We start from the raw sequence: 12,156 nt of genomic DNA, 5'->3' as shown, positions 1-12,156 counted from the left end.
AAAAGATAGCTTCCCATTACCGCATATCAACTGGCTGGTAGACGCCACGGCCGGTAGAAGCCACGGCCGGTCATGAACTACTCTCGTTCATGGATGCATTTTCTGGTTACAATCAGATCCTCATGAACCCCGACGACCAGGAAAAAACTAGATTCATCACCGAGAGGGGTACCTATTGCTACAAAGTAATGCCGTTCGGACTAAAGAACGCCGGAGCTACCTATCAAATACTAGTAAATAAAATGTTCTCCACGCAACTTGGTAGAACGATGGAGGTTTACGTAGACGACATGTTAGTAAAGTCATCCAAAGCCAACGACCACGTTCTACAACTCCAAGAGTGTTTCAACATTCTTAATAAATTCGGGATGAAACTGAACCCTACAAAATGCACTTTCGGAGTAGCCTCCGGAGAGTTGTTCGGATACCTTGTAACCGAAAGAGGAATCGAGGCCAACCCGAAACAGATCGCCGCGCTCATCGATACCTTACCTCCTAGATCGATCCGAGATGTACAGTGCCTCACCGGAAAAATAGCTGCGCTGAACCGCATCATTTCTAGATCGACCGACAGATGCCTCCCTTTCTACAAGCTATTGAAAGGAAACAAAAAATTCGAATGGAACACCGAATGTGACTCCGCCCTAAAAGAACTTAAGACATATATCAGCGAACCGCCCGTTCTGTCAAAACCAACCATACGAGAGACCCTCCTTTTGTATGTGGCAACCTCCGAACACGCTGTGAGCGGAGTGCTAATTCGCGAAGAAAGCGGAGAACAAAGACCGATATACTATGTAAGTAGATCGTTGGTAGGCGCCGAAACCAGGTACCCCGTGATGAAGAAGCTAGCGCTAGCAGTAGTAACCGCGGCTCGAACATTAAGACCTTATTTTAAGTCGCATTCAATCACGGTCATGACATCGCAACCCCTACGGGCAGTACTCCACAGTCCAAGCCAATCAGGAAGATTGGCGAAGTGGGCAATCAAGCTCAGCGAATACGATATCGAATAGAAACCGCGAACGAGCTCGAAAGCGCAGGTGTTATCCGATTTCGTAATCGAACTCGTCCCGAAAGAAGACAGCGCAAAATTGAATTCCCAAGCATGGAAATTACATGTCGATGGGGCCTCATCGAGGCAGGGATCCGGGATCGGAATACAGCTCGAATCCCCGACAGGGGAAATGATCGAGCAATCATTTTGCCTGGGATTCAGCGCATCAAACAATGAAGCCGAATACGAATCTCTGATCGCCGGCCTACGACTCGCACGAAGCGTCGGAGCTCGGGAAATCAGCGCCTTCAGCGACTCGCAGTTAGTCATGAGCCAATTCCACGGAGAATACGAAACAAAAAACGAAAGAATGGAAGCATAACTCACAGTCCTAAAAGAGATCGCTCAACAATTTGACAAATTCGGGCTCACAAAAAACCCAAGAGGAGATAAAACGTCGGCCGACGCTCTAGCTGCGCTAGCTTCGACTTCCAACCCAGCGGTAAAAAGAAACCGGTAGAAGGAATAGAAAAGCCTAGCATAGATCTCCTGTGCAAAGAAAGCAATCTTAAAGAAGACAGCCTCCCGTGAATCAATGTAATCACTACACGAAGCAGAGCACGGAAAGAAAGCCAGGAACTCGATGACGAAACCAGCGGTAAGCTCGACGACCAATCAACCCCAAGCACGTCACGCGTTAGGACTATAAGAACAGCAACCACAGCAACTGACCCTGAAGAAGCCGTCCACGAAACTAACAACGAGGCGCACGACGCTTTCAAAAAAGAGCTCGAAGCTAGACCAGATTGGAGAACCCCAATAGTTAAATATATAAAAGATGGCAAACTCCCCGCTGAAAGATGGGAAGCTCGAAAAATAAAAGCCCGGACCTCGAGCTATTTTATTATGGAAGAGAAACTGTACGAAAGAAGCCTAGACGAGCCTTATTTGTTGGGGGTGTCGTCCAAAGACGCATTCACAATCCTAAAACAAACTCACGGAGGATCATGCGGAAGCCACTCTGCGGGCGATCCCTAAAATTCAGTATAAAGAAACTAGGCTACTTCTGACCAACGATCGCTGATGATAGCGAGCAATTCGCATTAAAATGCGATGCGACAAATGCCAAAGGCACGCACCAATGATACACCAACCGACTCAAAAATTATCTACAATATCTTCACCATACCCCTTTAAGAAATGGTCCATGGATATAGTAGGCCCGCTAGTACCTTCTGGACCAGCCCAATTACTATTCCTCCTGGTACTCACCGACTATTTTACCAAATGGATCGAAGCCGAAGCATTCTCCAACGTCACCTCTACGCGGTAACCAGCTTCATTTGGAAACATCATCTGTCGGCATGGTTTACCATACGAGATAGTAATCGACAATGGACCATAATTCATCTCAAAAATATTCAACGAGTTTTGCGTAAAATGGAAAATCAAAATTAAGGCCTCAAGCCCCCGATACCCAAAATGCAACGGTCATGCCGAAGCCACAAATAAAAATATCATGAACTACCTCAAGAGAAGACTCGACCTCAAGAAAGAGAGGTGGGGCGAAAAGCTGTACGACCCCCCACACAGCAACCCAAGAAACACCATTCTCGCTGTCTTACAGAGTCGAAGCCGTAATCCCAGCCGAAGTCGAGGTCCCGAGTCAGCGACGAGGGATATGTACGGAAGACGCTGAACTCAACGAAGAGTTGTTAATCCACCAGTTAGACATGATCGAGGAACGACGAGAAAAGCAGCAGCACGAGTACAAAATTACCAAAAAGTCGCGGCACGTTATTACGACTCCAACGTAAGAAACCGCGCTTTATCCGTAGGCGACCTAGTTCTCCAAAAAGTGTTCGACGGAATGAAAGAACCAGGGGCAGGAAAACTAGGAGAAAAATGGGAAGGACCATACAAAGTCACCAAAGAAATCCGAACTGGAGTATACGAGCTAGAAAAACGCAAAACTGGCCTCCCAGAAATGAGACCTTGGAACACCTACAACTTAAAGAAATATTACAAGTGACTCAAAACCCGAACCTCGACCATGACTATCAAGCTTCAAGTTGGGAAGCTACCGACCTTACCCTACAGCTCAGTCAAAGAAAAACGGAACTACGAAATGGCTTCATCCCTCGAAGAGGATACGTAGGCAGCTCGACACCGAGCACAACCCAAACAACCGAACAAACATTTGTTACTTTTCTTCTATTACTTAGAATACTCAACCCCTAAACGTAGCATGTTCTATTGACTTGCTATCAGGCCATATAAAGACCCACAAAACAGATTCCTAATCAGTCTCTGTTCCACGCCTCCTAAAGGATAAAAACATGCTCAATGAAGCTTAAGTTAAATCAAAACATACAATTAAAGAGGTATTGTCCCATAATCCGTCGAAGACATATATATGTTTTTTTCGACAACAAAAACACAAAAAGGAATCAGAACATATCAAACTTCAAACTAAGTCAAATTAACCTTCGCATCAATCCTGATTGACCGAATCTCCAGAAATCTCAGGAAGATCGAGGCGACTAAGAGAAGGATCCGACACCGAAGCAAGACCATAATCAACTTCGAGCGAAACCTCCAGGTCTTTAAGATGCTCCAACTCCGCTTCGATCTCGAAGCCACCCTCATTATACTCAGTCAAAGCCTCAATACGAGCTCGCGCCTCTTGCAAACGAATCTCCGCAGCCGTTTCCTTTTTCTTCTGCTCCAACTTGTTCTTCACGACAGCCAGAACCACATCATATTCTTGAGCAAGAGAGAGACGAGCAAGGTGGCGATCTTTGCGAGCTCGCCTATCTCGACCTTCGATCTCTCGCCTATGCTTCTCCTTCATCGAGTCAAAATCGCTCTGAATAGCGACCTTCTCCGCCTCAGCAGCAGCCAAATTCTTCTTCGACTCCTTGATCCCCGCTTCGCGCTGCCTCTCCACCTCCCGAGCAACCTCCAACTCACCTCGAAGCTGTTGGATCGTGAGAAGATGACCCGCGATCTCCTCCTTACTTGCAAAATTAGCCAATCGCCCCTCCATCAAAGCGGCGTATTCATTGCTCGCCTCCGTAGCCTAAGCAAAAACGATAACATCAGAGATCGTCATCCCATTCAATAAAGCACCGAAGAAAGATAACGTGCATTCACAACTGCCATCCGAACATAGGTATCACACTCTCGCATACGCTCCAGAGAAGGGAGCTCGCATCCTTCCGCTCTAATCTTACGCCAGATCGCAGCGAGGGAATCGGGGTTCTCAAGGATAGGAATCTCGTTATCATATGAAAACACCCACGAAGAGGCTTCGGGCACGCTCGAAAGACGGGCGCCGGAGTTAATCCGCGAAGTACCTTCACCAGAAACACGTAACGGTGGAGGGAGTCCCGAGTTCGATGACCCCGAAGTCATAGTGTTAATCTCCTCCAAGACCCGACGTCGACGCCGGTGAGTCAATGAATCGACCTCGTCGTTAAGACCTCGATCGCCAGCAGAACTCGCCGAGTTATCCTAAGCTTTACGAGTCCCGCCGGCAGGGATAGCAATCGACACCGGCCTAGCTTGAAGGCCAGGAGACTGAGCCTGCAACCTCGATCTATGAACCAGCCCGCGCTGAATTTTCTGAGCTCGCTCTAACGACCCGACCTCAGAAAACTCATCATGACAATCGAGCAACACCTCATTCTCCCTCTTCCCTAAAAACGAAACGAAGCTCGAAGGATTTAGGATCGCGCTAATGAAGTATCTCAAAATCTTGTCAAGAGAAGGACAACTTACTCTTGTTGCCACGACCTTTCTTGGGCCGAACGGGAGCCACCAAGGCAACATGAGTAGCACGGTTCACACCCGACGGGAGAGCATAAGCGGTTCGAATTCGGTCATGAGTAAAAGCGAGCCATCGAGGACTACCACGTCGCAAAGTAGCCATTAACCCACGAAGCTCGGGAGTCATGGGCGCAGGGCTGAAGGGCTCTACAGATAAAAAAAGAGAGGAGACTTTTAGGCCAAAAGACGATCAGGAGCAGACATTATTCGCAAAAAAAAAAAAAAAAAAATTACCAATGTTGTCGGACCATTCTCTAGGGATCCTCTCAAAGTCAAAATCCCCGACTGACGCCGGGTTAACCTTAAAAACAAAGAACTTTTCTCTCCATCGATCATCTTTATTGGGAATACCTTCAATAATAACACGACCAGAGCGGGGAGCAAGAATCATCGTGCTAGGAAAGCCATTGTTCCGCTTTATAGCGAACAGTTGCTTCAACTCCCTGAATCCGAACTCAAGACCTTCCTCCTGAGCTCGGACCCAGGAGGCCAAGAAATAGCGAAAAAAGTTAGTAGCCATCTGGGTAAACGCCATCTTAAGTTCGGCCAACGCCTCAAGAAGAAAACGAGGAAGAGGAAACGATAAGCCGCCGTCCTCGAAATGCGACATATAGGCTCCACCGTACCCCGGTCTCATGGTCTCCGGAGTTCTGCCGTCTTCTGGAAGTTCAATTTCGACGGTATAATCGACCCCCCAGAGTTCATAGATAGCCTCGATGTGTTTCGCCTCGAGAATTGTCTTGAGGTGGGGACCAAATTTCTCGAGCGCCATAAATTTGAAGTAGGAAAAAGAAAATACCAAAGACGATGAAATAGAAAGATGGATTGTAGTATCGAAGAAGACGATCTATCCAGTGAAGTGTAATATATATATAAAAAAACAGTTCCCGAAACACAAAAGATTAACCGGTCACGAACTATCGATCTCAACCACACGATTCAAAAATGGCCGACAAGTCAAATCAAGCCGATGTGCGTGACATCCCACTTCCCAAGAATTGCAACGCCGCCAGGTAACGTCAGTTTTCGCCCCTTCGGTTTCCCAAATAAACCAAAAGGCTGGGGGACAAATGTTGGACCCAATTTCGGTCATTACATTAATGGGCCGCGATCAAAGATATGGGCCGTAAGGAACTGAAGCCCATAGCAAGCAATCGAGCTCGAAAGCGAAGACTTCGAGGTCCGGATATCGCAGAACAAGAGACGGAGATCGCAGAGCAGTTACAATGGTCACGAGGTCGACTTACTATAAAGGAAGGAGTACAGACATGAAGAAAGACACGTTGAAAACCCTAAAGAGAGCTACACACACTTACATCGACCTTGTTTTCCTCCCGATCTTAGACTCTTTCTTTACGGATCTCGTTTGTATCACTCGATCTAGTTCAACTCATTGTATTCGATCTTATTCATCAATAAAGTCCATTTTTACCTACTGGAAATTGTTTAACATCGTTGTGTTCTAAATATATTGTTGCCTACATCATTTGTCTTCCCTAGATCAAACCCCGATCACTATCAAATACTTAGTGTAGATTTTAGTTTCTACACTAATGATCTAAAATAAATATCTATTTATATAAAATTGAAAATAAACACCCGTGGGTTACGTGGATCAAGATCTAATATATTTCTATTATCACATCATATTAATTCTAAAGATTCTGATTTATATTTGACTTTTTATTAAACTTCGTTGCATATCTTTTGGTGGTACTGCTAAAGATATTGGTATAGTTAAAACCTTTTTTTGATATATAATTATAACTTTGTCTTTTTTTTGCTAACATTTGGTATAATTATAATTATAACTTTGTTGCAAAGAGTAGGACCATTCACTCATTCAGAATAACTGGACATGGAAATTGGGCGATACTGATACACACGTATAAACAAGATAATAATTATCAATTCCAATTTTATTTCACATACAGTCATATAGATATTGTACGAAAAAGCATATTTCCAAACGAATATTCTATTTTTTCTTTCATTTTACGTATTTTTTTTTTATGCGGGTGTTTCCATGACATCATTGGATAATCCGATAATGTTGATGTAACCTTGAATAGTTGAATGTGTTCTCTTTTCTTTTGTTATCCACCTTTAATACTATTTTATGTATAATTGAAAGATTATCAGACATCATTAATTATCATCAATGCACTGAAACTAGTGTTTCATCATTATTGATATTAGATGGCTATATGAGTATAATTAAATTATAAATTTAATGATATTTACTTATAAATTAGCGGCTATGTATTATTACAAATTTCTCGAATGCCTGGATGGGGTTTTGCATTACGGCCATGCAAATCCTATGGACCCCTTTCAATGTATGTGTGGCCCACGTCATATCGGTCCCAACAGGTCCTTTATATATCTGTCAAATTTGCTCAATACAGTTTGGAACTATGTCCACTAGCTCACGCTAGAAATGGCATATAATCGAATCAAACTAATTATAATTATAATTCAAATGAAAATATTTGGTTAACGTTCAAATTAGTTTGACAAACTGATCAAATCCACCTTTGATGATTCTTTTTGAACATCCTTTATACTGCTACCGTTTTTCAAATAAATCCCTATTTATCATCTTGTTCAGCAATTGGGTCTTTTTTTTTGTCCAATGTGTCTTTTAATCCCATTATATATTTAATGCTTTGATCATATATATTTCAGTAGAACAAACTTCTTACTTTCCACTCAAATTAAGCTATACCTCTGAATGAACGTATACTACACTATTAAAATAAACATCATTTGATTAATATACAATAGAAATTCTATAAACTAATACTTGATAAATTAATAAAATTTTATGTTTCGAGTTGAACCGGTTCAAAATATGACGCAAATCGATAAAACAATAAGATAGTATTTTCTTAAAAAATTATATAAATATATGGTTCCATTAAAATTATAAATTAATAATATATATTATATATTATATAACATATTGTATTGTTAATTTTATTTCACAATGAAGTTATCTAGATATTTTAATAACACTTTCAATATATTTTAATATTATTTAATAAAACTATATCTAATACAACATTTAAATTCTCTGAAACATATTATATATTATATATATATATATTAAATAATATAATAAAAACAATATGAAAATCAAATTTCAAAAATCAAATTAATGTATATAAGATAAAATAATTATTTTCTTATTTTATAAAGAAATGTGCTAAAACAAAAAAAGAAATTTAATTTTTTAAAAAAATTAAGAAAATATCATGGTACCAACATATAAATTTATAGAGTTTTTGCTGTATTTATATAAGGAGTATTGATTTTGAAACCTGAAAGTACACAAATTTTTAACGAGGCCAACTTAGGAGGCATGGCAATTGGGCTTAGACCCAGAGCCTCAATTTTTTTGGCATAAATAGTATTAGTAGGAGTCAGTTTATCCAAGGGCCCACAGTTTGTTTGAGCCCGTCGTGTTTGTAACCCATGTTGATTTCTCTGTATTTAGGCATGCGGGTTCAGTCTATTCGGGTGTTCAGAATTTGGTGAATTCAGGTTGGTCAAAATTTCACCGTAGTGAACCAAACATTTTTTGGTTTGGTTTGGTTTCAATTTTTTTATCAAAGTTTTCTGTTTTTCTGTTAGTTCGGTTTAAATTAAAAAAAATGATTCGGATTTTGGTTAGTTTGGTTAATTCGGCTATTTCGAATCGGATTTTGTTTAGTTCGGTTCAAAATTCGGTTAAGATTAGTACTGTTTGGATTTTTTTTTATAGAAAAACGAGGTAACCGATTACTAAACCAAACAAAATTGAAAACCAATTTTTTACCAAACTAACCGAAAACCGAACTTTTCGGTTCAATTCGGTTAAAAATTCCAGCCCATCATGATAACTGACACCATAAAAATGATGCCCCAAACACATTAAGTTTTTTCTAAAGTAATAATAACAGAAATTCATGTGTATATATGGCTGAGAATGTTAATGTTAAACTGTCCATATGATATAACACTCAATACAAAAAGTTTAAAAACTTTATTATAATTCTACTTATCTTAAACTTTTTCAAAAGAAAAATCTACTTCTTAATGCTTGGCTCAGTATTGCTATCTTATTATATATAAACATTTATGTGTTTCAGTCAAAAAAACATTTATATATGTTTAAAACATTTATAAAATCATGTTATCTCCCTTTTCGAATTTTACTACTTTTTATGAAAGATCTTTAACGTTAAAACCCCTCAACTAAGTTTGTTTTGGATAAAAACCCCTAAATTAAGTATTTAACGGAAAAACCCCTAAACTAACTTTATTTAATGAATTAAACCCTATCATGTCATAATTACCATTACTACAGGTAAATCTGTAAATTAGGGGTTTCTACATTATGTAAACATAGTTGAGGGGCTTTATCATTAAAAATAAAAAAAATTCAAAATTTTATAATATTATCTAAAAATTAGTAACTTAAATTTTCAAAATTAGCATTTTTTTAATTTTTTTTGTAAATTTATGAGTTTGATGTGTTTTTAACATCAGCATTATATATGTATAAATAAAAAATGTAAACCAGCTGTCAAAAAAAAAAAAAATGTAAACCCTATAAAATTTAATTATCTAAAGATTTATTACTACCTTTTTATTAGATAAGATATCATTTTTATTATATTTTCTTCTTTTTTTTACATTTTTAGTCTTTTAGTAATTTTATTAGAGGTATATCTTTAGATAATTTTTATTATATTTTCTCGGTTTTAATTTTTTTTTTAAAATTTATACATATATAATGTTGATGTTAAAAACACATCACACTCATATATTTACAAAAAAAAAAAATTAAAATGATAATTTTGAAAATTTAAGTTACTAATTTTTAGATAATATTTTAAAATTTAATTTTATTTTTTATTTTTAAAGGTAAAACTCCTCAATTATGTTTACTTAATGTAGAAACCCATAAAGTAAAGATTTATCGGTAGTAATGGTAATTATGACCTGATAGGGTTTAATTCATTAAATAAAGTTAGTTTAAGAATTTTTTCATTAAATATTTAGTTTGAGGGTTTTTAGCCAAAACAATCTTCGTTGATGTGTTTTAACTTTAAAAATCATTTTATGAAATAAGCTCTTAACGTTACTCTTCACTTGGCTTGCAGAGACAAACCTACTAGAACATTCCTCTAGTCTTCTTCTTCAAATCTCTCTCTCTCTCTCTAGATATGGTGACGAACTCCACAATCAAATTTCTCTGTAGCTATGGCGGCAAGATACTACCTCGTTATCCCGACGGCAAACTCCGTTACAACGGCGGCCACACCCGCGTCCTCGCCGTCCCCCGCTCCGTCTCATTTTCTGGTTAGTTCCGCTCCGTCTCATTTTAAATTTCGAAAAAAACAAAAACGGTTACGCGTAGAGAGAAACTAAGGCACGCGCGTGTTGTGCGTGTAACAGAATTAGCGTCGAAGATGGCGGAGATGTGCGGATCCACCGTCACCATCCGGTGCCAGCTTCCTACGGAAGACTTGGACGCGCCCGTTTCGGTTACTTCCGACGAGGATCTGGCGAATCTGATCGAAGAGTACGATCTCGTCTCCTCGTCGTCGCCGATGAAGATCAGAGTCTTCTTAAATCCACCGAAATCGACGATTGCGCCTCCGCCGTTAGCGTTACCGTCGCCAAATACGTCATCATCTTCATCGAGTCCTAGATCTCCGTCGATGTCGAAACCGCCGCTACCTCTGTCTCCGCCGAGGTTAACGACGGTGAAGAATCAGTGTTACGGTTGTTACTTTCACCGAAATTCGAGGAATGTCTACCTCGTTCACAACGGGAATCACTGGCAATAACCATACGCCTCCGATCAGATTCACAAAAAATGGAAGAATCGAATTTATACATAAGAGAAAAAAAAGTTTTCGTTTAGAAAAATGTAAAAGAGAGATATAAAAGAAGGTGTAAGTGATCTCTCTATGACGATCAACGACCGTCGCCATTAATGAAATCCTCCTAAAGCTTTTCTCTTTGTGTTGGCCACTTGGGAGAGTTTGGTTTAATTCTTTTTCTGGTTTTGTTCCGTTACCGTCATCACGCCGTCTACATGCCGTCGCATTTTCCCGTCAATGTTATCCGCTCTTGTGGAATTGTCGAGTAACCGTTCCGTTCACGTTTCATCCTTGCCTTATCTGTTATGCTGCAGCGTCACCGTTTAGTGGACGTCATTACATTTGTCGTCCGTTTCCGTTGATTTCTTGCTTTTCAAGTTTTCTTTTGTTTCTTCTAAAAAATTGGTTTGATGAACATTCGATATATTAATTTTTAAACATTCGCTTTATTTAACACCTGCTTTGTGTGTGGGTATGTGCATTTTGTGCTGGACTAACATACCCTTAATCTCGTATTGTCATCTGCAGGTAATTTTATACATTCTTTTATACCTAAAGGCGTAACCAGTTTTCTCGGTTATGGTATGTGTTCAATATTTCAGTTCTCATTGATGCAAGGTTATATATATATATATATTCTGATTGTCTTTCTGATTGTCTTTTTTTTGGTAGACGAAATTGGGCGATAAACATGAAGAAATTGAGCTGAAAGACAAAAATAACAAGAAAATATTATGAATGTTGAGGATAATAAAGAAGAGGTGATGATAAAATTCTTTTTTTTTTTTATTATTATGATGATGATGATGATGATGATGGTAAAATTCGATTTAAATTAGAATGGGTCTCGTAATACAGCTGGTGTGGAGAAGTACATAAGTGTTCTTTAAGAACGGAAAATTATAATAGTTGAGTGTGGGATGATCATACACCAAGTACGATTTTATATTCCAAAAACAAGATTGAGATCTGGACTTTGGATGGAGTGTAATAATGACATAACAGGGACGTGAAATTTTTTGTTGAACTTTTAGATATTTCAAGCGGAATCACGATGATATTTAAACTAGGTGGTGATCGTCGTATTATTAGGGATTAGGAACTGAAATTAGGATGTATAACACCAAATTAGGCATCATGCTTGGAAGTTTTGGCAACGAAGAGCTGGAGTTGTGCATGCATTATATGCCGCTAACTTTTCACCGATGCCGATGACTTCTCTGTCATCAACGTTACTCTCCAGCACCATTATAAGGAATCAATCTGTACTTCTTCAGGCATTTCTTCTTCAGATTCACCAGCTTCTTTAGTCTAGATAAACCACTTAAGCCTCAACAACTCCGAAAGAAAATATTTGTTAGAACATTTTCAAACAAGAAATCCTTAAGTCTACTTATCCCGTCCCAAAAGAGTGAGATTAAAAATCCACCATAATTTTTATACTGGAAAACT

At 39.1% G+C, this 12,156-nt stretch overlaps 2 protein-coding genes across 2 annotated transcripts; one reads left to right on the top strand and one right to left on the bottom strand.

Annotated features, from left to right (window-relative positions):
- Positions 1 to 4,513: 4,513 nt before the first annotated feature.
- LOC125582465 (meiosis-specific protein ASY2-like) lies at positions 4,514 to 5,600 on the bottom strand. The gene is made up of 3 exons (XM_048749195.1): positions 5,063 to 5,600; positions 4,781 to 4,975; positions 4,514 to 4,698 (listed from the first exon to the last, which is right to left on the bottom strand). The coding sequence occupies exons 1-3, from the start codon at positions 5,598 to 5,600 to the stop codon at positions 4,514 to 4,516; spliced, it is 918 nt and encodes a 305-aa protein (XP_048605152.1).
- A 4,289-nt stretch (positions 5,601 to 9,889) lies between these two features.
- On the top strand, positions 9,890 to 11,631 carry BNAC02G36170D. Its single transcript, XM_013819687.3, has 3 exons — positions 9,890 to 10,177; positions 10,274 to 11,286; positions 11,377 to 11,631. The coding sequence occupies exons 1-2, from the start codon at positions 10,042 to 10,044 to the stop codon at positions 10,666 to 10,668; spliced, it is 531 nt and encodes a 176-aa protein (XP_013675141.1). The 5' UTR covers positions 9,890 to 10,041; the 3' UTR covers positions 10,669 to 11,286; positions 11,377 to 11,631.
- The last annotated feature ends 525 nt before the right edge of the window (positions 11,632 to 12,156 follow it).

The sequence above is a fragment of the Brassica napus genome, chromosome C2 (genome assembly GCF_020379485.1).
Source record: "Brassica napus cultivar Da-Ae chromosome C2, Da-Ae, whole genome shotgun sequence".
NCBI lineage: Eukaryota > Viridiplantae > Streptophyta > Magnoliopsida > Brassicales > Brassicaceae > Brassica > Brassica napus.
Note: the sequence above shows the minus strand (reverse complement) of the source record. Positions and strands in the feature narration are given on the sequence as shown.